At 37.3% G+C, this 27880-nt stretch overlaps 1 protein-coding gene across 3 annotated transcripts in view; it reads left to right on the top strand.

The window, feature by feature from the left end:
- Window positions 1-6745: 6745 nt before the first annotated feature.
- Window positions 6746-27880, top strand: part of LRRK2 (leucine rich repeat kinase 2) — a 192152-nt gene continuing 171017 nt past the window's right edge. For all 3 annotated transcript variants that reach the window (XM_043886930.1, XM_043886939.1, XM_043886919.1), the window contains exons 1-6: window positions 6746-7541; window positions 7821-7906; window positions 12263-12372; window positions 14938-15026; window positions 18060-18194; window positions 20566-20700. In XM_043886930.1, the coding sequence (XP_043742865.1) occupies window positions 7391-7541; window positions 7821-7906; window positions 12263-12372; window positions 14938-15026; window positions 18060-18194; window positions 20566-20700 (706 nt within the window). In that variant the 5' untranslated portion in view covers window positions 6746-7390. The remainder of the gene's footprint in view (window positions 7542-7820; window positions 7907-12262; window positions 12373-14937; window positions 15027-18059; window positions 18195-20565; window positions 20701-27880) is intronic.

Below are 27880 nucleotides of genomic sequence, written 5' to 3'. Positions count from 1 at the left end.
ATGTTTACTTTCATGTTCCCAGTGCTTGGCAGTAACAGAGGTTCAACAAACAAATGTTAAATTCATTTATTCATAATAGGGTAGCTTCATCAGAAGGTCCAAAATCCAGTAGTCAAGACACATTCTCCAACAGTGTAGTCTGCTTTTGGTCCACTCTACTAAAGTTCATCTTAATAGGAACCTCTCCTGGGTTGGCATTACTCAAGTTTGCCTATTTCGTTCTTTTTCTGTCTTTTCATGGTTGTCTACCAATACTCTTCACACAAATATATTTATTCTCTAGACATGCTAATATATGTAACTAGTTAAACATAGTGTTGCCAGCCTGGGTGCATTTGTGTCTCTTTGAAGGATATTAATATATTATTTTTGACCTCATCTGCTTTTGTTGATTTTATGCTTCATTTTTCCTCCCAAGTTCTTGTGGAGGTTGGTAACTCACTCCTATAATTCCCATGATTTGGCTGCCAATAACAACAAAGATTGTATTAAGATTTTTCTCTCTTGGCCTTTTCTGGTTTGCAATAAAACAAACAACATTTTCCAACTGTTGGCTGCAGAAAACTGATACTAATGGAGAGACAGTAAGGAGCAAGAAGTAGATTCAGAAGGCTTGAAATGTGAAAAATAACACCTCATTAAGATCTGAAAAATACCTGAAGACTAACTGTGCTTGTAAAGCAATCATTTCCATTTGCAGAGCACTCAGGCTTCAGGGCTTGTCCTGCACAGAACCCTGGTCAGGAGGGTCTCCTGGCGCCCCACACCAGAGCGCACGTCTCAGTCCTTCCTGATCTTACCTCACTGGTGAACACTTCCTCTTTCACACACTTGCCTCCTTTCTTCCTTTTCCTCCTTCTCACCCGCTTCCTGTACCTCCTGGGCTTCTTCCACTTTCACTGTGCTGTTTTGCTTCATAAGTGTTGAATATCTGTCCCACTAGACTGTGAACTACTTTAGGTAGAGACTCTATTTTCTGGGTCCCTAATATACAAAGCAGAGTTCAAACACAGTAGATACACAATAGCTATTGACTTAATAACTGAATATCCCAGAATATGTTTATTTTTATAGTTCAAATTTGTCTTCTTATTAATCTCAAAAAAGCACTGTAATTAAACAGTCAAGATTTTAAATAGTCTAGAAAGATGTATGCTTATGACAGACTTAAGTAAAATCATTCACCTATGATAGTCATCTAAATTTTCTAGAAACTCTAGTATTACTGGTGAAAGATATCATTGATATATAGCCTTTCATTTGGAACTTAAGTGTGTATGTATCTTTATTTTATAACTACCCTTTGAAGGGATATGAAACTATATTCTAAAGATACCATTTAATTATTGAGTTGTAAAAATAATGTTTCTCCTAAAAAGAAATTTCAAGTCTCTTTTTTCTAATGAAGAAATGTAATAAAAAGATGCATCATTTAATTTTCTTGTTCTTAATATTATCAACTGAGGTACTGTGAATAGTAATTTATTCTTTTCAATTCAAGAAATATTTTTGATCACCTATAACATGTCCATTTAACACAAAGGAAATGATCTATTTTGGGTGGGATAGATGTTGAATTGGTTTTCTATGATATTGCTTTTATTTTTGCATAATACTTATATACATATGCACTTCTAAAAATTTAAACTAAAATATAATATTAGCATATACATTTGGAGACTAATTTTCTGAGCAAACCAAGCTTGAAGACTGTGATACTCTGTTCTTCTAATCTCAGAGTAACTTGGATTTGATTTTGATGAGAGATTATTTCAACCGATAAGGGGAGAATATTACATCACAAGCACAGTTGAAAATTTTATCTCTGGTTCAGAAACCAGAAAAAACAATGCTTGCTTTCTGTATATATAAGGCATAGATGGTAAAAGGGAAGTGCAGTTTCAGTGATTAGACAGCTCTAATCTAGTTTAATGAAACTCACATAACAACAAAATGTTGGAAAAAGTTTGGACTGAGAGTTGGAGAACATCCTGTCACACAGTTCAGTTTTGCCTTTTGTGATGACTTGGAAAGATTGTTTTACTCCTCCGGTCTTCCGTTTACACTCACTCATTCATCCAAGTGACAGATATTCATGGAATGGCTACTCTGTGCCAGGAACCATTTTGGCGTGTGGGTATAGAATAAGACTCAAGAGGTTCTCAAGGAATTTACAGCCATCAGTTAAATATTTCTGAAAACAAGCTTACATTACTTGGATTATTGTTTGTAGGCCATGTAGTCTTAATTATTGCATATATCCAGTGAATCTCCTAGAATTCAATTTGAATTTTCCTATTTTGCTTGTGCCCTATAAAGTATTTTATATTTATTAGTGTGGTAAGTTACATTCTCCAGATAAGTTTTGTACTTATAAAGGTTGTATTTTATAAATGTGGATGTGTGCTCAGTCGCTCAGTCATGTCCAAATCTTTGTGATTCTATGGACTGTAGCCCACCAGGCTCCTCTGTCCATGGGATTTTACTGGCAAGAATACTGGAGTGGGTTGTCATTTTCTACCCCAAGGGAGCTTCCCCACCCAGGGATCAAAACTGTGTCTCCTGTGTCACCTGCATTAGTGGCAGATTCTTTATCACTGTGCCACCTGGGAAGCCATTTTTTATTATGATACATTATTTGCTGTAAAAAATTTGAAAAATACAGAAAAATACATACCACATAAAAACAGCTTTTACTTCTATGACCTCATAAGAATTTTGTTACACATTTGTTTATCTTATCTACTTTCAGTAGTTCATTAGACATGTACATTTTCGGTTATTTTTGCAAAATTTGTATCAAAATCCTGCTATTTTATGTTTTACTTTTATATATTATGAATAATTTATTATTTCTTCATACAAAAACTACCAAACAAATTTCAAGGACTTCTTTGCCGATTTGGTGAATAAAAGGAATTAATCTATTTTTTAATTTATTTCTTTGAGCACCAGTGAAATTGAAATACATTTAATTTTTTATTATGAACTGTTAGGAATACGAGCATAGATAACAATATAATGAACATTCATGTATCCAAAAGTAAGCTTAAGAAAAAAAGTTACAGATACAATTCTAGCCTTCAATGTGTTCTTCCTGGGTGCATTTCTACTTTCCTCTCCCCAGAGGTGATCACTGGCTAGAATTTATTAGTCCCATGCATAATTTTTATACTTTTATTATGCAACTTTGTGTATTCAGTATTATAGTATTGATATCCCAGTAGGATATGTGTCCTACTGCAACTTTTAAAAAGCCCAGTATTTTATATATATATATATATATTTTTTTTTTTTTTTGCTGTTTAGTTATGTTGATTTGGGCTTCCCATGTGGCACTAGTGGTGAAGAACTTGACTGCCAATGCAGGGGACAAAAGAGATGCAGGTTTGATCCCTGGGTCAGGAAGATCTCCTGGAGAAGGGCATGGCTACCCACTCCAGTATTCTTGCCTGGAGAATCCCATGGACAGAGGAGCCTGGAGGGCTTACAGTCCATAATGTCACGAAGAATTGGATACAAGTGAAGCAACTTAACATGCATGCATTCATGAAGCTCTTGTTCAGTAATTTTCACAGATTTATGTAAGTCTATTACATAAATATATGAAATGTAAGAGTTGATGGATATTCAAGTGGTTTTCATTTTCATTATAAGCAAAAAATGCCAAACTGAACATTTTAATACACATTTCCTATGCATATGTGAGAGTGTCTCCAAAGAATATCCTTAGAAAGAAAGTGCTGGGTCATAAGATGCTTACATTGTCAACCTTATAGATACTTCCATATAGATTTCCAAAGTGATTTTTTTGATTTACAGCCTCACAGATATTGTATAAGTATTCTATAGTTCTTATGTCCATGATAAGTAGCTTCAGCTGTGTCCGACTCTTTGCCATCCCATGGACTGTAGCCTGCCAGGCCAGGCTCCTCTGTCCATGGATTCTCCAGGCAAGAATACTGGAGTGGATTGCCATACCCTTCCTCCTGGGGGGTCTTCCCAATCCAGGGCTTGAACCCAAGTCTCTTGCATCTCCTGCATTGCAGGAGGATTCTTTACCCACTGAGCCATCTGGGAAGCCCCTACAGTTCTTACAGTTCCTCCATATTCTAGGCAATCATTGGTGTTATCAAACTTTACATTTTTGGTTAATCTGAGGGGTGTGAACTCATATCTCATTATGACTTTGATTTGTGCTTATGTTTTTAGTGGGGCTGAGCATCTTTGATAGATTTAAATGGCATTTTCTCTTCTGTAAATGCCTTTTATGTCTTTTACGCATATTTATACTAGGCTATCTTTTTCTTAACAATTTATGATAGCTTTTTACATATTCTTATTAACATTTTCTTGGTTATACGTGTTGCAAAAAACTTCCAGCTTGGGGTCATCTTTTAACTTGGTTGGTTGGGTCTTTGTATACATTTTAAAATTTTAATGTATTTGAATGTAACCGTCTTTTCTTTTATTTGTTTATTTTCTATTTTAAATTGGAGGATAATTGTTTACAATGTTGTATTGTTTCTGCCATTCAACAACATGAATCAGCCATAAGTACACATATGTGCGCTCCCTCCTGAGTGCCCCTTCCACCCCCCACCCCTCATCCTACCTCTCTAGGTTGTCACAGAGCCCTGGACTGGGCTCCCTGTGTTATTTAATCTTTTCCTTTATGAACTATTATGGTTATGTCTTACCTTTCAGTATCTTAATGTCATAAAATGTCATTTCCCCCTCAAAACTTTCAAAAGTTATCTTTTTCATATAAAATTGCTCAATGGAATTTATTTTTTAATATGGTATCTGAGGTAAAGGTTTTAATATTTTTTTCTACAACCAGTAGTCTCAGATTCATTTATCAAATAATCTATTCTCTTTCCACTGTTACACACTGCAACATCTCTCATAATTTCCATATATGTAAGGGTATGTTTCTGGGTTCCAGATACTCTTTCATTGGCTTTTTGAACAGATTAGCTCTTACAACGTAATAACAGTCAACACATTGCTTCATATACCTTGCATTAGGACACCAGGGTGATAGGATGAGTGGAGTCTGAAGTTCAAATCCTGCCTCTGTGCACCCTCATGCAGAACTGTGTCTGCCTGGAAGGAGGTGCACACATTTTTCTAATTCACAGGAAGACACTGTCGGGCGATTTTTCCTCTCTGGGAAACTGATAAAGGCTGTTAGACTGCCTGAGTCAATGTCCAATTGGGCAATTTTGCTTTGTCCTTTTTCAGAAGTGTCTCTCCTGTTCTAGGCCTGTCCGTTTCACTGAAAAAAAAAAAAATCTTGCTATCTTGCTTAGATTTTCATTAGTCTTGCACTGTTTTTTTATTACTCTGTGGGGTAATTGGCATCTTTTTGGTAATTAATCTTCCCATTGATTGATATGGCCTATTCACTTATTTATACCTTGTTAATAATGCCTTTTAATATAGTTTAATAATTTCCTCATAAAGGTTTTAAAAATATTTTTGAAATGTATTCCCAGTTCTCTCATTTTTATTATTGTACACTCATATACACAGAAAATTACATTTTATAAACATGTATTACAATTTTTGTATAATTATGAATATACTTTTCTTTTTCTACTTTTCTTGTATTTATTGCCCATTCACAGTGAATTTCTGGCTCAAAACTTTAGTCCATTTTTCTTCTGGGGTACCTGCAGAGTGTCATTTCCCCCCCCACTAATTTGTAATAACTTTTAAAAGATTAAGTCTAATTGTTTTTGTCATATGTATTATAATAGTTTTTGTTCAGTTTGCCATTTTTTAGTTTTATGTTGTTTTCTTTGCAGAAAACTTGAATTTTTATGGAGTCACGAATATCAATCTGTAGTTCCTTTCTTAGTTTTTGTTTCCTCACACCAAGATTAAATAACTGCTAATTTATATTTTATTTTTAGTTACTTTCATTAACTTTTTAATCCAGCTGGAATTTGTTTTGGTAATTTGATGCAATTAGCAACGCCATGACTTGATTAAAGTGGTAGAGTGTAAAGAACCTTCAGTTTGAGGTTAAGAGATCTACCTGCATTTAAGTCCTGACTCAATTTCCTAATCCTCTGACACCAACAATGCTTCCCTTAGCGACTGGACTCTAAATCTCCGTTTCCTCACCAGTAAAAGAAGGGTAAGTAGATGTCTTACCCATTTCAAAATTGTCGTCAGAACTGGGTAACATAAGTGAAATAAAAGGATTTAAATTGTGATGTACTAACTTCCAGTTCAATCTTCTTCTTTGTGAATGACCTCACCCCTATTCCAGGACAGATCTGAAGGCAATAGGTCATTTCTGTCCAGCCTTGTCTTTCTTTTTTCTTGCTCAGGTTTCTCTTCTTGAAAAACACATTACTATAATTATTTTTTTTTCAAATACTTTAGTAATTTTGACTATCAACAGAACAATGTTTAGATTTGTATCTGTCACCTGTTCATATCATTTACCCCGTCTTTGTTTCTCTTTAGGTTTAATTGCAATGAGAATCCATTACTTTTTGGTGTGCCCCAATTTTCAGAATCTTACCGAGTGCAAACTCAAATTTTCAAAAGCTAATTTTCGTGGCCTTTTGGCCAACAGAGCCTCAGTTAACAGGAACACTGTTTTTATTTCCTTTCCCACAAACAAGTGGTAGCAACCATAGAAAAGCACATTTTGGTTGCTTAACTATGTCCATCCTTGGGGGGGAGATTCTTCATCTCCCAATAGGGGGAACTCCAAAGAGAACGTTTTCCTAAAAGGGGCCAACTGGGCGGCGTTCTCTTTTCCCAAGGCCCCGATTTCTATTCTTGGATCTGGAGATCTGCGGCGGCTTTTTTCTTCTTCCTAGTTCCCAGAGCTTCCGCGGGCTGCGGGAGACCAGGCTGGCGGGCCAGGGGGTGGCCCGGGGGTGAGGACCGCACGCCTCCCCGGCCTCCGCAGTGCCCGGGGCCCGGGCATTCGGCGGAGTCCGCTGAGTCGGTTTCTTCCTGCGCGACTCCGGGCCCCAGCACCGGGGCGGGCGGGATCCGGTCCCGGGAGGCTGCGCCCGCCCAGGGTCTCGTCTGGGCCGCGCGGGGGCCACGGGCGCGGCCCCAGCACCCCGGCCGCTCTCGCTGAGCCCTGCGCACCCGGCAAGGTTCTGCGCTGGGCCGCACGTCGGCCTGCGCCCCTGCAGGCCTCGGGGTGTTGGCCTTGCGTGGGGGAGGAGGACGCTGAGGAGGAGGGCTCCGAGAGAGGGCGGGAGCCGCCGCCTTCGCATAAACAGGCGGGCGTGGGTGCTGATGCGGCTGGCTGGGAGCGCTGGCCACGGCCGGTGAGCTGGGCTCGTCGCCTCCTTCCCGGAGCCGCCGGCCTTAGTGCGGGAGGGGCGGCCGGCTTGGAGCAGGGTCGGTCATGGCCAGTGGCAGCAGCCAGGGGTGCGAGGAGGACGAGGAATCTCTGAAGAAGTTGATAGTTAGGCTGAACAATGTCCAGGAAGGAAAACAGATAGAGACGCTGGTTCAAATCCTGGAGGATATGCTGGTGTTTACTTACGCCGATCACGGTAATCTTTTGTCGGGAAACTCTTCCTTACCGCCCGCACCCCCCTCTCCCCTCAACGCTTTCCCCGGCCTTTTAAACAAACTTTCTCCTCCCAACTTTGTGGCCGCACAGACCTGCACTCTCGAGTCGAAAGCTGTCCACTCCTTGGGGCAGAAAAGAGCTGACAATTCTAGGAAGGTCTTGCGCTCACTTCTTCTGCGTTCTCCCTCCTTTTCAGACTTAAAAGGGGGTGCCATGAATCGTGACTTTGCGCCTTTTCCTTACCCCCTTTCTTTTCCAGCCTCCAAGTTATTTCAAGACAAAAATGTCCACGTGCCTCTGTTGATCGTCTTGGACTCGTATATGAGAGTCGCTAGTGTGCAGCAGGTAAAAGAGTTGCTTTCATTTCGCCCATTTCTCCTTCTTTGGAAGTAGGTGTTTTTCTAATGATACTTTGTACCCAGAGTTCTGGGTTATTTCTGAGATTTGTGCTGACAAACCACTGTCTGTGGTTTTAAGCTGGAAGCATTGTTAAATCATTATCAGATGTTAACGGTGTAAGAGGGCCTATTCTGTGCTCCTTAATTATCATTAAGAAGTAACTATAGAATTGACAGAATATGGATGGTGATGGGAGGGGAATAATAATGGGTTGAGGTTTGGTTTCTTTCATTGGCTAGATATGTTCCTAAGTGTTTAAATGAAATTATTCTAAGATTCTTCCCAATGTACAGCATGTTCTAGAGATGACACCACTGTGAATAGTTCGGGAAAGAGGAATAATGAACAGTAATATAATTAATAATTAAATTAATGAATTGAAGTTACTGGCAAACTCTCATAGGTTTAAGGTTTTCATTTTTAAACTTGAAGACAGGTTTCTAACCTTCTTTAGTTGTAGTACACCTTGTATTATCTAAAGTGAGTAATGTTTTAGGATTCCCTTGTAAGTTTAAATCTGTACTTCTCAACTATTTTCATATAAAATGAATGTAAAAGTGAAACTTTTAGAACCTGTATCATAGGAAACCCAGAAATTTGTTAAATATCTCAGATATATTTGAAAAGGAGCCTTAAGATGAAAATTAAGTCTGATACACCGTCAAAACAAAATTACTGCTTAAGGATAACTTCCTTTGTAGATTTTGAGATTTGGGGAACTGACATTAGTTTTTTCATTTGCACGTTAGATTCTAAAGGGAAAGAGAATTGAACTTTGAACTCTATCGAGGTGCAGTATTTCTTAATATCTACTTGAAAGGCTAGACAGATGTAAGAATTATCTGAATCTGTCTGTATCAGTCTATCTTATGCTTATCTCTGTGTCCAGCTATGTCTAGCTTGGGTGAACCATATACCTAGCTTCTTTTATATGAAGATATATATATGTGTGAGAAATGGTTGCTTTTATTTTTCTTCAACTGAAGTATATCCCATCTGCCTATTGATTTTCAGCCTGTTAGCAAATAAGATCAAGAAAAAAATGGAGGCATGATAAAGACACTATTCTTTTAACACCCAGTGTCTGAAATTTTGCCTATGAAACATGATTCACTCTCCAGCACTGGCCTTTTGTGCTTGCTGCTCTCCACCCACAGCATCCTTCTTACTTGCCTCTGCTTTGGTGTTCAAAATTGCCTTGTTTGTCAAACTCCATTCCTTGGATTCTGTTCTTGGTAGAGTCTCCTCTGCCAGGTACAACTCTGAACAGCTGGGCCCTGGGTGGGTTTGGTCTGCAGAGGAGGTAGTGCTAGACTTGAGAATCCAGGGGAGTCTGCAGCATACCCACCTCCTAATTCTTCTTCATTTTAGAAACTGCCAGATCCCAGACATGTTTGTTTGGGGTAGTTATGAATGTCATTCAATATCCTTGCCCAGTAGGTACCAAAGACAAAGTAAGAAAATAAGGAATTGTCTTTTGATTTGGTGATTTAATGGAATAGAATTACTAGTTGTAGCACAGTATGTTAACCTGCAAAGGGCATTATGTGTGTGTATATATTATTTGATTCTTGCTGAAATCTTACTTCCCTCTCAGAAATCTCACTGAATATTTTTTTCTCAGAGTAAGTAGCTCATTTAGGATCACAGAGCTAGTGACAGAGTCAGGACTCAAGTTTCACACACCTTCAAAGTCTTTTTTCATAATATAGTAGGTGCTGAATTCACACATTTTTTGTATAAGTAAAAAGTACAGTGGTTTGGTACAAATACTGTGGCCATGCTATGCCTACTGACATTATTGATTTAAATTATCATTGATCTTATCAAAGGGTTATTTTAATACTCTACTTAAAAGAAAATATTTTCTTCTTCAAATTTATGCATATTACTGGTGAAATTAATATAGATATACTTTAAAGCTTTATACGTTGAATCAGCTGAAAGTACTGAAGTAAAAGCACTTGATGAATTTAGGGAATTAAATTACCCTTCAAAAATAAACATCAAGGTTTGTTTTCAGAATTTAACATGACATTCCTGACTCTGAATTTTTATTTTCAATGTCTTTTCATGCTTTATTAGTTCTCCTTAATAAATCACAGTCTTTAGACAGTTGGTAGTTAGGCTATTTGTCTTATAAATCTCTTTCCTGCAAGTCACCTGAACATTTCTCTGTGTTCTTCAGTTTTACATTACTTTATTCACACAGTTTCAATCTTTGATGTGAGTGAAATACATGCAAGTGACTAAAATTTTCTTTAAACCCTAGATGTTTCCCATTGTGCATTAATTAGATAACTTGAGTTTACAGAATAATTATAATGAAGTGAAACTACCAATTGTATTACAACTGTCCAAGATGGGAGGTTTCTCTTTTTGAAAGATAAGCTTTTAATTGAATACATTAGTGGATCAGTTGTTACCTCCACTTTGCAGCTAGCGATTCTATTTAATCATAGAAGCTCAATTGCTTCAGTCTTTTTGCAAAGCAATTTTACTGATGCTGCTATTTCACCAACCAAAGCAAAACAGGTTTTCTTCTTGAGTCAGCCATGCAGGTACAGAGCTGAGTATAGCTTCCTGTGTGATTTATGATTTATTTCCCACCAGAAACTGTTCCAAATGTTATTTTTGAAATACTTAGATGAAAAAATCTTGATATATTTTATAAAAGCACAGAAATAGCCAGTTTCTATGGCATCTGGATTGTCAATATCTGTTCAACTTACGTGGAGGAGGATGTCTACTCACATATAAGTAAAAATAGCTGTCAAAAATTGCTTCCTTTTCAAGGAATTTGAAATTGTGTAAGAGGAAGTAATGACAGAGTAAAGCAATTCATGCTTAATCCAGAAAAGATCTAGAAATGGTATTTGTAAAGAACTCTTGTATAATCACTTTTATCATATAAATACCCCTTCTTTATTCCTGTAAACAATTAGGAAATGTGTGCCATTATTATTCAGACACATAGAAATTTCTCCCCTGGTCATTCAACTCTGTGCCACTCAGCTCCAACTCACACATTCAGTCTCATTTAGCAATGGGCCCCTTTCTGGCAGCCTCCTCTCTATTTAGCATCTTACTTCTCTTCCTCACAGCTCATCAGTTTTAGAAGTTTTCATTTCACTGTTTTAAGTGACCAAATTTATAGTTCTTTTGAAATCTGACTCAAATCACACTTTTTCTGTATTATATTCTTCCCTGAGCAACTTTTCCTGACAGTGAATCCAGCTTTCAAACTTCATATGATATTGGTATTTATCACACATCATGGTTAGGCACTTCTCCATTAATCTGTAGAACTGAATATCTATGCATCTTCTTTTTCTGACCATATCGAGTGTAGTTTTGTAACATAGTAGGAAGAATTGAAAAGTCCTTGAATTTGGAGAGGAATATATGGCAGGAAGAGTGAGTTAATCTCGTTTGGAATTAAAATACCATTAATATTTAAAAATGTATTTTTTAGAAGTAAAGAGCAACTTATTCAATCTGGCATCACTTGTAAAAGTGAACTGAATGAAGGTATATTTAAAATGCATCAGTAAAATCATAATTCATTTGGAAATGTGAAAGACTTTAAGGACCTCATCAACTTGACCTCATCAACTCATATTTAGGTCCACTGAAGAAGTCTAGAGGAGTCCAGTGAGAAGTTCTACCTACTCTCCATCTCATGGTGCCTTTTTCTTTTATGTGTGAAAGATGTTGCAGTCATCAGACAGTGCTACTTCTCTTGCCGTTTGTCTTAACTTTATTATCTGGGGAGCAGTCTTTCCTGATAATTTACACTTGGCTGTCAAAATTTCTGGCTTTTCCTAATCTTCCATTCCAAACTACTTCATTTTTTCTTTTAATTAAAGTCCCAAATATTTAAAATAAATTATGTGAGGTGGATGTGCCTTAAAAAGTACAAAGCCCTGAGACTAGCCTTTCCTGTATGTCATAGTCTTGGTATGTCCTCTAAAACTATTTTTTATTTTATTGCTTTTTATTTAGACAATAGGCAATCTGTTTCCTTCATCATTTAGAAATGTTACTTTTTGTATGCCCTTTCAGTAGATTTTTGGAGAAAGATGTTTTCTAATTATATGACTTGCTTTTTGAGTATAATTTTGTCATACTTCTTTTTAGTATAATTTTGAGTAAGCATTTTGAGTATAATTTTGTTTTAAAATAACTATTTTAAAATAATAGTCACCTAGTCTATTAAGAATGAAGAGATTCTTTGACTAAATATGTTCCATATATGTGTGTTTGTTTTAAAATATGAATATTTGCCTTTCTTATTTTTAGGTGGGTTGGTCACTTTTATGCAAATTAATAGAAATCTGTCCAAATACAATGCAAAGCTTAATGGGACCCCATGATATTGGACATGATTGGGAAGTCCTTGGGGTTCACCAGTAAGTATGTAAAAATATATTGCACTAAATATCTGTATAACAGCCCTTCTCTTGATACATTTTATTTGCAATTCAAGCCAAACTGATAAAAATCCTTTAAAATACATATAGTTCTCCTTGAATCAATAATTTACATTTATAGAGAGCTTAGAAAACTAACATTTGAGGTAATGCTAGGTATTGTTATTATTTTAATAATAATAGTTATACAATTGATTAAATTGTAGATGAATGCTTATGAATTCAAATGGATAAAATTTTTTTTTTTTTTTTTTACTTTTCAATAGTAGAATTGACACAAACCACTGGCCTCCCAGGTGATGCTAGTGGTAAAGATCCCTACCACCAATGCAGGAGACTTAAGAGACGTGGGTTCAGGCCTTGGGTTGGGATGGTCCCCTGGAGGAGGGCATAGCAACCCACTCCAGTGTTCTTGCGGGGAGAATCCCATGGACAGAGGAGCCTAGTGGCCACAGTCCATGGGGTTGCACCAAGTAGGACCTGACTGAAGCGACTTAGCACACACACAGGACACAAACCGCTACTTCTTCAAAACGAAAATATGGAAACTAAAAAGTTCTCTAAATAGTAATTTAGAAATTTATGCGTTACTGTCTTTAAAAAGCACATTTATGTATATTCATATGTATATATTTAATGAGCTTAAACTGCAGCTTTCAAAATGAAGAAAAAGGAGGAAATTATCTTTCAGCACATCTGCAGCCAACTCTTGATAGCTATTTACTAGCTATGTTATTGCAGTTTTCAACATAATGACTTCTTAAATGAGACTACTTCTTTAGCCATAATTAGTTAAGAAAATTTTTTTTGTGTTTCCAGGAAAGTCCTTTTTGGATAACTTTGGATAACTTTTGGATAACTTTTTTGTTTCTTGACATTTAATAAAATATCTTCTGTCATCAAGTTTAGGTGTTCTTTATACTTAATGTGATTTTTCTTTACCTCAGAAAAGTGAATACTATGATTTCCAAAGATATATTTCTGTGGAAAACATAATTAATGCAAAACTAAAATTTACATCTCTGTTAGTTTTATTATTATTACATCTATTATTATTATAACTCTATTATTATTACATCTCTATTAGTGGCTGCAAATTTAGACAAATAAGAGCTGTTTGTTCATAGGCGAGTATACCTATGCTTGTATATTTTTCCATCTTTGATAAATATGAGTTGCTGTTTTTCAGTTTCTAGCATTAAAGAGTATGCTTTGCAAAGAGACTATTTACAACTAATAGATATTCTCATCTCCAAACTAATCCCTGAAATTCTATGTCAGTAATAAAGAATACAGCATTTAACGAAGAATTAGGCAAAACATGCCTGCAATTAATAGTTGTAATGTTATGTGTTCCTTGGTTTGGATGAGAATTTCCAAAATCCCCAAAGCTTTGTAATCTGTAATTTTAGGGAGACTTGGAAAACTTATTTAGTCATATTTTAGTACAAACCAAATGTTCCAGTTAACTTATGTGAATGTTTCTACAGGAAGTTTCTTTTCATTCATTTATTTGCTCACTCATCATTTATTCATCTTCTGTTCATCAGGTATTTATTACATCCCTCCTTTAGGTCAGAAGTAGTGTGAACAATATAGACACACTCTTCTCTACTCTTCTCTATAGTGGAGTATATTAGATCATTTCCAGCCAATAGTTATTATAAAACATATCTCCTTATATTCATGGACTTCCCCCCCTCAAAGGCTTACAGTACTAAAGGAGAAATCTCTTGTGTGGTAATGAAGTCAGGAATAGTGGGAATGATTCAAGAAGAGGTAGGGGCAGCATAGGTAGGAGGAGAATTAACAGAGTTGAAGGAGAGAGTCTCTCAATTCCTTACCTCATCGCTAGAGACCATGTGCCGAGTTTCTTGAATCTAAGTGAAGCCATGGAAGCTCTATTTTCTAACAATAGAAAGCCAAGCAGCATTGGGTAGGAATAAACTATAGATTGTATATTTTAAAATTAATCAGCCCTGAGTAGGAATAGACTACAGACTGTATATTTTAAAATTAATAACTCAGGGGCTCAAATCAAATGTATTTGAACTAACTGAATACTATTGATATACTAGGTTCACTTTCTGTAATATCAATTTCTCTTTTAAAAATAGTAAAAAAAAATCAATAATTTAAATATTCAAATGATTTTTAATTTTTGTATGCAAGCTAACATTTTAATTACATCTCTATAATTTAATATATAAATATGTCACATAAAATTCACAAGTTTGTATCACATATAAAATGACTAGTCCCTTAGAACATTTAACTCAGTATTATTTTGAATATAGAATTGAGTGAAGTAGTTAATAATTGAATTTAAATATTTTGAGGAAAAAGTTATAGCTTTTCTGTTGAGACTCATAATAATTCCCTGTTAATCATTATAAGCCTGGATCAGGTTTATGGGGAAAAGACACACTAGCTTCAATATAGGGAATGAAGTGCAATGAGATAAATAAAAATGTAGATGAGTAAAAGACAATATCTAAAAGAGTAAACATCTAGGATGATCTTGATTTTTGTTTTTAATTACAGATTGATTCTTAAAATGCTAACAGTTCATAATGCCAGTGTCAACCTGACAACAGTTGGATTGAAGGCCTTAGATCTTCTCCTAACTTCAGGTAGTATATACACACATATTTTTAATATTGACACAAGTTAAAAAATAATTTAAACCACTTACTAAATGTATTTTAATTTTTTAAAAATATAATATCACAACCTCAATATTGATGATTTCCAAAATTCTGTGTATCCATTTTCCTTTTCTCTCCTTATCTCTTTTCTCTAAACTTTTTCTCTCAAAAATACCACCCAATGTATTGGCCTTAAACATCACCTTGTATATTATTCCCAAATTTAATTTCTGTCCTCAGCTTTGCTCCTCTGATCTGGTCCCACATCTCATATTCCCATTAGTTTGTTAGCCATACATGTCCTGTCATGAGTATTTGTTCTCCGTGATGTCTCTAATGTGTTTTCTATAAAACATGTTCTAGAGTATGACATAATAGTAATATGTCATAATAAAAATATATAGCCTTTCTTCTTTTGTGCTTGCTAAATGCTAGGTTTAACATGTAAAATACTTCATATGCTTTTACAAGCATAATCCTCAAAACATCCCTTGAGTGAACCCTGAAACCAGAGAGAATGCCTCAGCAAGAAGCAGTAGAAACAGGTTCTTATTTCACGTGTCAGGTTCTTTCCCGAGTAAACTTCTGCTTGAAGGATAATGGACCTGGAAACAAAGAGTGTTGCTGTGGTGCAATCGTTGTGATCATTGCCGTGCTGGACACTTGCTATGATGTGAGATTCTAAGAAGAAAGACTGCTTACAGGGAAGCTAATCAGAAAGGATAGGGAGGCTTTCCTTCAACGTGTGAAGGGTACTTTAGGTCAAGAGAACAGCATGTGCAGCATTGCAGAGGTCTAGGAGGAGGGCATGAGAGGAGCTGGATGTGTGGGTGGTAAGATTTTAAATGCTTTCATAATCCCTGCCAAGTGATGAAGGGCCATTAGGAGAGAGAGAAAGGAAGACAGAGGGAGAAGATCAGAGAATGAAAGAAGAGAGATAGGAAAGGCCTGAAGGTCCTCACCACTTCACCAGAGCCTTTTATTAAAATATGTAATAGAATGTGCTAACTAGTCTTGGCGGTTTAGTTGCTAAGTCGTAACTGACTCTTATGACCCCATGGACTGTAGCCCACGAGGCACTTATGTCTATGGGATTCTCCAGGCAAGAATAATGGAGTGGTTTGTCCTTTAATCCTCCAAACTAGTCTTAATCATGATTTATTTTAAACTCATCCTTGGGAGTCTTTTTTGGGAGTGTGTGAAGATTTATTCTCCATTTGGCGGTGGACAGGTGGTTTATGAATTTGAAAAATCTCCCAATATGAATATATTGAGATTAGCAGCATGCAGACAGTTAGGAAATTTGATATGTTTTGCAAAAAACTAGTTAATTTCTTCTATATAGCATTGAGAATTTTGAGTTTTTAGGGAAGTTTGTAATGTGTTTTAGAGTTCATTTCAGATACTTTATTAGAGGCTAATTTATGAACCACTGTTTGTTTGGCTTATTTGTTAACTCATGGGATAGTTATTGGGCACTTACTGCTACGCTGGCTACTAGCGAACTCTCAGACAGCTGAGGCAGAGTTCCTGCAGTGAAGAAGTTCACAGTCCAGCACCATTGTCTAATATAACTTTTTGCAATGAAGGAAATACTGTACATGTTTAAATTCATGGCTCGTAGCCATATTTGGTGGTTGAACATGGGGAATGTGAGGAGCTAAATTTTAATTTTATTTAATTTTACTTAATTTAAATTTGAGTTTAAGTAGCCTCATGTGATTAGTGGCTACAGAATTGAACAGCCCAACAAAGAGATAAAAAGCATTTAAAGAGATAATTTCAGTTTAATGAGAAAAGTACTATAACAGAGATAGGAAGAAAACCACCATAGGAACACAGAGAGAAGCTAGGCTTATTTGTGGGATTTAAGGGCATGTCCATGACCTGTCTAAATTTTAATCCAGCTCTGACTCTTGTTTGTTCTACTTTGGGCAGAGTTACTGGGTCACTTCTGTGGCTGTTTTCTCATCTCTGATGTGAGGATTGCACTTATCTTGTGGGGCTGTGGTGGTTTACACATGTTTGAGTGAACTGTCAATACGTCAACCTATGTCTGATGTGTTATGTGCTGTATACGTGTATGCTATGACTACCCCTCCTACAGTTTTTATTGACCGAATAGGTGCTGTTTATGTTATGCCTTGAATTAAGGTAGCATTATATTTGGGGTAGAAAAGGGCATGGGCATTCCACTCAGCTAGTGTGAATGCAAAAATTTATATCAAAGGAAATGTGTTTGTGATGAGCAGAGAGCTTAGCGTGTTTGGAGTCAGTAGTTCAGGGAGGGACGTGAGGCTGGTGAGATACATGTAATCTGTGAAGAGTCTCGTTTGTTAGACTGAGGAGTATGAGAATGTCTTAGGAGACTTCAAAGGGAATTATAGATCACATTTGTGTTTTAGAAATATAGTGCAGGGGGTCAACTAGTTAGGTAGGAGTTTGCACCAAGCAGAGCAGTTAAGCAATTGTGTTTGCATTCTAGGTGAGAGGTGATGGGGTCCAGAACAAAACAGAAATGGAGGGGCCTAGTTCAAAAGGAATTTTTGAAATATTTAGAGGTTAGACTTGAAGGACTTAGTATGAGTTGATTCTTTGGTTGGGCAGAGAATGAGAAGAGAGAGGGAGAATGAAAGAAGGAAGATGACTTAAGTTTCTCTGGTAACTATTGGATCCAAGGTGGTGTCATTGATGAAGAGAGGCAGTTGGAGTAGGTGAGGTTTGGGGTGGCCATGGAGCATTCAGATGATGTTGTCTAAGAGGCAGAAATATTTCAGGAGCTTGGGGCAAGAGGTCTTGGTAATGGTCATTGATTGGGAATCGTAAGTTATAGGAAAGTGTACTGGGGATTTATCTCATTTAGAAAGGCCATAGAGCTTGATAGGGCTAACAGCTGGGGCAACTACATGGTTCATCAAAAAGAGAAATTCACTAACCATCATAGCCCTCATGTAAAAATTAAGACATTAAATGTTAAAGCAGCTATTTACTTGGAGCTTATTGTTCTCTTCAAAATAGGTAAAATCAGTTTGCTGATACTGGATGAAGAAAATGATATTTTCTTGTTAATCTTCGATGCCATGCGCACATTTTCAGCCAGTGATGAAGTCCAGAAACTTGGATGTAAAGTTTTACATGTGCTGTTTGAGAGAGGTATTTAAAAATTTCAAGCTCTTTATTTTGATATTTATATAAGAAAAAAAGGTTTATAAGGGTTTATAGTAGGAAAAGTAGGATTAAGTATCATGATAAGAAGATATTGAAAACTGTACTATTTACTAAAGTTTGAATTGTCAGTCAAGGGTAGGTAATGGAGTTAATTCAGAAACATTGCTTGTTTTTTACAGAGTAAATTCCATTCATGGATTATAAATTATGCAATTGTAGTAAACTTTCTTCCATTGCTTAACAAGGCATAGGTTCACTTTGTAAACTGGGTGTGTAGGAGTTAAAAAAGAAAAAAGTGAAACAATGGAGTCAAGCACAACTTAAATTTGGGTTTATGATGTTGAGTCATCACCAGAGATTTTAGAAATTGCTCAAGGCTCTGGATAAAGAACAGAAAGTTTACAAAGTGTCCCTTAGGACTAAGACTAATATGTATTTTATCACATAACACTGAGATTGATGACAGAGATAACCATGTAATTTTATAGTTAGTGGGAACCTTTGGTTCTTCCACTGGCTTGATGACGAAATGGATCAGAGAAGTGAAATGAGTAACCTGCCTGAGGGCACACAGCTAGTTATCTCCATTACAGTCCAGTTGACTAAGTTTTTTGAGAGCACCTTTTGTGTCATTGAGAACCAACAATGGTAGGGGTTTAGAATAAGAACCTCAGTGGGCCCTGTGTCCATACCAGTTTACCTATTCCAGTTTCTGGTAGCTCCAGGAATGGAGTAGATCACCTTATACTGTTTAATTTCCTGCCTTATTCTAAAAAGAATTCAAATAGTTTATAGATATTTATAATACATTAGAGGGAAAAAATGAATGAGGAAATGGGTGAGGGGAAAATATGATGCTAGGTTAAATTTATTGCTTACTTCAGATCCTGTATCTTTGCAGAGAGATGGACCAGAAATTTGGCCCTTTGCTTTCTATCAGGCAAAGAAAAGAGGCAGAAACATCATTGATTACAAAGTTACTTGAAATAAAAGTAAACCCATTAATCAGAAGAAGCAATCATGGGAGACTTGGAGAAAATCCTCCTTGAGTCTCCCTGGATGAGGTGATAAAATGCACACATTCTGTAAGGAACACAAAGTGTCATTTCAGTGAAAGAGACTATCAAAGGGCACAGCTTGGGCCTGGGCCTCAGCTCTCTGGTGAAGGGGCTTGGTGGAGGAGAGGAATGGAGGAGGTGCATGGCTCTCAGGCTATCTTCTCTAAATGTTACATCTGGCAACTAAGCTTTTGATAAGAATTGGGCAGAATTGAGTTTGAGGAGTTATTGTCTTGAGAGCTTGTAATCTTCTGTGCTGCAGTTTAAGGGCACATCCTTATTCAGGAAAGAAGGGTTAACATAACTCTCACCAGCATTGTGGGATCCAAGACCTGTGAAGAAGCACCAAAGAATGTTGAAAAGGAGATCTCACTGTGACAGAAAGATCAACGCTAACAATATTGTGATTGTAAATGTCGAGTAGAAACACTTCTGAAGTTTTGAAGAGTATCAGGTTCCCCAGGACTTAGTGACACCTGTAAAGTTAATTTTCAAAATTTAAAACTATGATCTGGAAACTGTTCCATAAAATGAGAAGATTTGGTGATACTCCACCTTTATTAGAAGAACCCAGTCAATTTCACATTATATTACATGGACTATTGGTATAAAGTTGAACAACAGAAATTAGTATTGATCATGAAGAGTGCTGCATTTTCTGATTTATGTCAGTGTATTTTCAGGTCAGATAAACCAGATTTTTATACATGTTTTTGAGGTTCCCACCCAATAAAATGACTCTAAATGAAGCTCACTGCTTGATCCAAAGACTAATTATGGGAATTAATGAGGACATTTGTTGTTCTCTGATGAAATCAAGACCATTACGATAGAGTATTTTGAAGTCTCATTACTTGTCATTTGCTGAAGTTCATCCTCTTGAACTGATGCATTTAGCTTAGCTGCCCTTGAACAGTGTACCAGTAACCACTCCTTTTTAAGTATTGTGATATGTTCACTTCAATAAGCCATCTTTGTTAGTCATAGATTAGTTTGCTCTAGAATCTTTCAAATGAAATTATAAATAATTTTGGCTTTCTGAGAACTAGTCATTACATTTCAAAACATGGAGTAACTAGTAGTAACTGATATAGGTCAAAACAAAATTATTTTACCTCAATAGCTTGTTTTCCCATTATAAAATTCCTAGGAAGGGATATTTGCTGAAGTATAGTCTTTAATTTATGTCTGTTGTGTATACTGTCTTATCATGAATTATCATGAATATTATATTTTTGAGTAATTAAACTTTTAAATCACGTTTCAGCTCTTTCAGTGTTTTGTTTTTCATTTTTTAGTTTCAGAGGAGCAACTGACTGAATTTGTTGAAAATAAAGATTATATGATATTGCTAAGTGCGTTAAAAAATTTTGAAGATGAAGAGGAAATTGTGCTTCATGTACTGCACTGTTTACATTCCTTAGCAATTCCTTGTAAGTAGCCTGCATACATGGTTTCTTTCTTGAACTTGAAAATTGCAATATATGTTCTTTCTGAGTGTGTTTCAAAAATGTTTTTATTGGAGACCTGTAGGTGATAAAGCCATTCATTTGTTTATTCATCTGATTAATTTTTGTTTATTGATTTAGTACTGTTGCTGGCTCTGGGCTTTGTGCTGGAGAAATAGTAGCAAAAATATAAACATTTCTTGCCTTTTGTATTCCCATAGTACTGCACAATATACAGATAAGCACAGAAGTGATTACAGAGTATTATAAGGCAAATGTTGGCAGAAGTACCTAGGGTTATGAGAACAAACAGGGAGTGAGGCAAGATCTCTCAGCAGAGTCTTGAATGATGAGGACAGCTTTGTGTGCAGAAAAACGTGAGATGAAATAGAAGTGCAGGCAGTAACCCAGGGGTGGACATCTTAAAGTGTAAAGATCCTAGAGCAAGAAAGCATAGAAAAATCAAGAGGATAAAAGTAGCTCAGTAAACTATATTTGTAAGTGTGTGAATGCATGTGTGTGTGAAATGCACATGTAGAGAGCTGAGCATCTGCTTGTATGCTGATTAATGGAGGTGAAATAAGGGCTTGATAAGAATTAGTGCATGAGACTGGAGACATAATCAGATGCTAAAAGGCCTGAAAAGCCACAGGAAGGAGTTTTGAACTTTATTTCTTGATTCTTGGTTAGCATTTTGGTGATGCTTTGAAATCTAGCCACTTTTATAATAAAAAAGTACAAAAAATTAATTTGCTGTGTATGCCATCAGTGAATGCGTCTATTACTTCAGATTTCAATTCCTTCTGTTTTATAAGTACACGAGCATTTTGTATTTCATTTATTACCTATTTGGGCTTGTACAGGATTTACACGTGCATTTATGGGTAATAATTTCATCTTCACATGTGTAAAGTTGTGAGGATTAGATCACTTAAATAATGTTAAAAATGTAGAGTAGTACCTGATAATGTAATATGATGCTACTGCTAAGTCACTTCAGTCATGTCCGACTCTGTGCGAACCCATCCCTGGGATTCTCCAGGCAAGAACACTGGAGTGGGTTGCCATTTCCTTCTCCAATGCATAAAAGTGAAAAGTGAGTGAAGTCGCTCAGTCATGTCCGACTCTTTGCGACCCTATGGACTGCAGCCTACCAGGCTCCTCTGTCCATGGGATTTTCTAGGCAAGAGTACTGGAGTGGGGTGCCATTGCCTTCTCTGAATGTAATATAATAATGTGGTTAAAACCTTGACAGAATTACTAAAAACTTTGTATCTCATATATACATAGTAAATATATTATATATAATAAACATATGATTTCAAACATGGAATCTTATAGATATGAGACTTCAGTAAAAACTCTTGTGAAAGAAAGCCCTTTCTTAGTAAAGTTATAAAATCTTATTCATGGAAAGTTAAACTCTTAAAAGTAGATGGGGCTGAACAATAGTGGAAAATGGAATTTATTTATTTTTAAATTAATTTATGTTAATTGGAGGCTAATTACTTTACAATATTATAGCGGTTTTTGCCATACATTGACATGAATCAGCTATAGGTGTACATGTATTCCCCATCCTGAACCCCCCTCCCACCCCCCCTCTACACCCCATCTCTCAGGGTCATCCCAGTGCCCCAACCCTGAGCACCCTGTCTCATGCATTGAACCTGGACTGGCGATCTATTTCACGTCTGATAATACACATGTTTCAATGCTATTCTCTCAAATTATCCCACACTCGCCTTCTCCTACAGAGTCCAAAAGACTGTTCTTTACACCTGGGTCTCGTTTGCTGTCTCGCATATAGGGTCATCGTTACCATCTTTCTAAATTCCATATATATGCATTAATATACTGTGTTGGTGTTTTTCTTTCTGACTTCACTCTGTATAATAGACTCCAGTTTCATCCACCTCATTAGAACTGATTCAAATGCATTCTTTTTAATACCCGAGTAATATTCCATTGTGTATATGTACCACAGCTTTATCATCCATTCGTCTGCTGATGGACATCTAGGTTGCTTCCATGTCCTGGCTATTGTAAACAGTGCTGCGATGAACATTGGGGTACACGTCTCTTTCAATTTTGGTTTCCTCAGTGTGCATGCCCAGCAGTGGGATTGCTGGGTCGTATGGCAGTTCTATTTCCAGTTTTTTAAGGAATCTCCACACTGTTCTCTTTGTCTGGTTTTGGTATTAGGGTGATGGTGGCCTCATAGAATGAGTTTGGAAGTTTACCTTCCTCTGAAATTTTCTTGAAGAGTTTGAGTAGGATAGGTGTTAGCTCTTCTCTAAATTTTTGGTAGAATTCAGCTGTGAAGCTGACTGGTCCTGGGCTTTTGTTTGTTGGAAGATTTCTGATTGCAGTTTTGATTTCCATGCTTGTGATGTGCCTGTTATGATATTCTATTTCTTCCGGGTTCAGTTTTGGAAAGTAGTAGTTTTCTAAGAATTTGTCCATTTCTTCCAAGTTGTCCATTTTATTTGCATATAGTTGCTGATAGCAGTCTCTTATGAGCCTTTGTATTTCTGTATTGTTTGTTGCAGTTTCTCCATTTTCGTTTCTAATTTTGTTGATATGATTCTTCTCCCATTTTTTCTTGATGAGTTTGGCTAATGGTTTGTCTATTTTATTTATCTTCTCAAAGAACCAGCTTTTAGCTTTGTTGATTTTTGCTGTGGTCTCCTTTGTTTCTTTTTCATTTATTTCTGCCCTATTTTTTATGATTTCTTTCCTTCTACTAACCCTGGAGTTCTTCATTTCTTCTTTTTCTAGTTGCTTTAGGTGTAGAGTTAGGTTATTTGTTTGATTTTTCTCTTGTTTCTTGAAGTAAGCTTGTATTGCTATGAACCTTCCCCTTAGCACTCCTTTTGCTGAATCCCATAGGTTTTGGGTTGTTATGTTTTCATTCATTTCTGTGCATGTTTTGGTTTCTTTTTTGATTTCTTCTGTGATTTGTTGGTTATTCAGAAGCGTGTTGTTTAGCCTCCATATGTTTATAGTTTTAGTAGTTTTTTTCTTATAGTTGGCATCTAACCTTATTGCATTGTGATCAGAAAAGATGCTTGGGATGATTTCAATTTTTTCTGAATTTACCAAGACTATATTTATGGCCCAGGATGTGATTGATCCCGGAGAAGGTTCCATGTGCACTTGAGGAAAAGGTGAAGTTGATTGTTTTGGGGTGAAATGCCCTATAGATATCAATCAGGTCTAACTGGTCCATTGTATCATTTAAAGTTTGTGTTTACTTGCTAATTTTCTGTTTAGTTGATCTATCCATAGGTGTGAGTGGGGTATTAAAGTCTCCCACTATTATTGTGTTACTGTTAATTTTCCCTTTCATACTTTTTAGCATTTGCCTTACATATTGCAGTGCTCCTATGTTGGTTGCATATATATTTATAATTATTATATCTTCTTCTTGGATTAATCCTTTGATCATTATGTAGTGTCCTTCTTTGTCTCTTTTCACAGCCTTTATTTCAAAGTCTATTTTATCTGATGTGAGTGTTGCTACTCCTGCTTTCTTTTGGTCTCTATTTGTGTGAAATGTCTTTTTCCAGCCCTTCACTTTCAGTCGTATGTGTCCCTTGTTTTGAGGTTGGTCTCTTGTAGACAGCATATATAGGGGTCTTGTTTTTACATCCATTCAGCCAGTCTTTGTCTTTTGGTTGGGGCTTTCAACCTATTTACATTTAAAGTAATTGTTGATAAGTATGATCCTGTTGCTGTTTACTTTGTTGTTTTGGGTTTGGGTTTATACACCTTTTCTGTGTTTCCTGTCTGGAGAAGATCCTTTAGCATTTGCTGAAGAGCTGGTTTGGTGGTGCTGAATTCTCTCAGCTTTTGCTTGTCTGTAAAGCTTTTGATTTCTCCATTATATCTGAATGAGATCCTTGCTGATACAGTAATCTGGCTTGTAGGTTTTTCTCTTTCATCTCTTTAAGTATGTCCTGCCATTCCCTTCTGGCCTGAGGAGTTTCTGTTGAATGATCAGCTGTTATTCTTATGGGAATCCACTTGTGTGTTATTTGTTGTTTTTCCCTTGCTGCTTTTAATACTTGTTCTTTGTCTTTGATCTTCGTTAATTTGATTAATATGTGTCTTGGGGTGTTTTGCCTTGGGTTTATCCTGTTTGGGAGTCTATGGGTTTCTTGAACTTGGGTGGCTATTTCCTTCCCCATTTTAGGGAAGTTATCAACTATTATCTCCTCAAGTATTTTCTCATGGCCTTTCTTTTTGTCTTCTTCTTCTGGGACTCCTATGATTTGAATGTTGGTGTATTTCACATTGTCCCAGAGGTCTCTGAGGTTATCCTCATTTCTTTTAATTCTTTTTTCCTTTATCCTCTCTGCTCTATTTATTTCCACCATTCTATCTTCCACTTCACTTATCCTATCTTCTGCCTCTGTTATTCTACTGTTGGTTCCCTCCAGAGTGTTTTTTATCTCAGTTATTGCATTATTCACTATTGATTCACTCTTTTTTATTGCTTCTAGTTCCTTGTTAAACATTTCTTGCATCTTCTCAATCCTTGTCTCCAGACTATTTGACTGTAACTCCATTTTGTTTTCAAGATTTTGGATCATTTTTACTATCATTATTCTAAATTCTTTTTCAGTTAGACTCCCTATCTCCTCCTCTTTGGTTTGGTGGGCATTTATCATGTTCCTTTACCTGCTGAATATTTCTCTGCCTTTTCATTTTGTTTAGATTGCTGTGTTTGGGGTGGCCTTTCTGTATGCTGGAAGTTTGTGGTTCCTCTTTATTGTGGAGGTTCCTCCCTGTGGGTGGTGTTGGATGAGTGGCTTGTCAAGGTTTCCTGGTTAGGGAAGCTTGTGTCCATGTTCTGATGGGTGGAGCTGGATCTCTTCTCTCTGGAGTGCAGTGAAGTGTCCAGTAGTGAGTTTTGAGGTGTCTGTGGGTTTGGTGTGACTTTTGGCCACTTGTATGTTAATGCTTAGGGTTATGTTCCTGTGTTGCTGGAGAATTAGCTTGGTTTATCTTGCTCTGAAACTTGTTGGCTCTTGGGTGGAGCTTGATTTCAGTGTAGGTATGAAGGCTTTTGGATGAGCTCTTGTTGATTAATGTTCCCTGGATTCAGGAGTTTTCTGATGTTCTCTAGTTTTGAATTTAAGCCTCCTGACTCTGGCTTTTCATCTTATTCTTACAGTAACCTCAAGTCTTCTCCATCCATACCACACTGATGATAAAACATGTAAGGTAATGGTGAAAAGATTCTCCACAGTGAGGGACACCCAGGGAGATTCACAGAGTTACATGGAGAAGAGAAGAGGGAGGAGGGAGATAGAGGTGACCAGGAGGAGAAGAGGGGGAATCATAAGGGGAGAGAGCAATCTAGCCAGTAATCAATTCCCTATGTGCTCTCCACAGTCTGGAAAACTCAGAGAGGTTCATGGAGTTACATAGAAAAGGGAAGAGGTAGGAAGGAGATAGAGGTGACCAGGAGGAGAATAGGGAGAGTCAAAAGGAGAGAGACAGATCTAGCCAGTAATCAGTTCCCTGTGTTCTCCACAGCCCAGAACACCCAAAGAGATTCACAGAGTTGGGTAGAGTAGAGAAGCGGGAGAGAGGAGTTAGAGGTGACCTGGGGGATAAAAAGGAGAGTCAAAAGGGGGAGAGGGCAATCAAGCCAGTAATCACACTCCTAAGTAAAAATAGATACTGAAGATTGGATTCTTAAAGGTATGAAATTGATAACAAATACCAAAAAGCAAAGATTAAAAATCTAGAGTAGAGGTTAGACTTCTCAAAAATACAATATTAATAAAACAAAATCACAAAAATTATAAATAATATATGAAATTTGCTTTTAAAATAGAGTATTTGGCAAGGTAATAGTAGGTTATAAAAATGAAAATTAAAGGAGTAGTAAAGAACTTAAAAACTAAAAGAAAAAAAAGAAAATGATAATAGTAAAATATATCTAGGAATTTCTCTGGAGCTGTTGAGGGCAGTGTGGGGTCAGTTCAGTTTCATATACTTCCTTGTTCCAGCTTATACTTTTTCTCAAGGTCTATAGGCCCCTTCCAATGTAGTCTGTGCTAACGACAGGGTTTTAATCTGTTGCACCTGTCACTTCCAAAGTGGTTCTCTCTCTGTTTATTTTGGCTTCCTCTGTTTGCAAGTCTCTTCAGTGCCTAATTCCTGCCCCGACACAAGGCAGGGAAGGTGGTCACTTATTTAGGCTCATTTGTTCAGTTGTGCTGTGGGGAGGGAGGAATACTGCAAACGAGTATCACTGGTGTGTGTAGGGAGTGCTCTCAGTGTCTAGGCCACACTGGCGTGTGTGCTTTCCTGGTCTACGCTGCCCAGGCTCCAGGTTGCTCTGCAGGGGAACTGTCCAAAGCAGGTTCAGGGTTTCATGCACTTCCCAGGTCTTAGCTGATCAGGTTCTCGGGTACTCCACAAAGGCACAGACTCTGTTAGACCTGCGTTTTGTGCCCTTCCCAGGTCCAAGCAGCTCCGGTGACCAGGTGCCTGGCGAGCACACTCTCCCCAGGTGGGTGGTGCGTCTTATCATCTCCCTGGTCCCAGTCCCTTGGTTTCCTGGGTGCCGTGTGTCTCTTCTGGGGAACTGATCTCTGACTGCAGCCCTCCTGGTGGATGTCAACTGTCCAGGATCCCAGGAAGGCTTGGTTAGCAACTGGGAGCCTGCTCACAGTTTGGTGGAGGATGCTCTCTGGGGCCGAGATGGCCCCTCACCTTCCAGCTCTGGCTGTCACTTGCCTGCCTCTCTGCCTCCAGCTGGTGGGGGTGGGTCGGGGGGGAGAGGGGAAGCCCGTGCCTCCCTGTTCAGCCCCGGCTCACTGCTGGTGGATGTGAGCATCTGGGCTATTTCTCCGCTGGGGGTTGCAGTTAGGCACATAATCTGTGGATTGTTTTTTTTTCCTCGTGGTTTTGTTTCCCCCTGAGAGTCCAAAACTCTACACAGACACTCCAGTGAGAGGGTTTCCTGGAGTTGGGAAACTTCTCCTCCTTCACGACTCCCTCCCCTGGACGGGTCTCCATCCCTAACTCTTTGGCTCTCTTTTTATCTTTTATATTTTGTCCTACCTCCTTTCGAAGAGAATGGGCTGCCTTTCTGGGTGCCTGGTGTCTGATGCCAGCGTTCAGAAGTTGTTTTGTGGAATTT

The sequence above is a fragment of the Cervus elaphus genome, chromosome 3 (genome assembly GCF_910594005.1).
Source record: "Cervus elaphus chromosome 3, mCerEla1.1, whole genome shotgun sequence".
In the NCBI taxonomy this organism is placed as follows: domain Eukaryota; kingdom Metazoa; phylum Chordata; class Mammalia; order Artiodactyla; family Cervidae; genus Cervus; species Cervus elaphus.
This window is presented reverse-complemented; position numbering and strand designations above follow the sequence as displayed.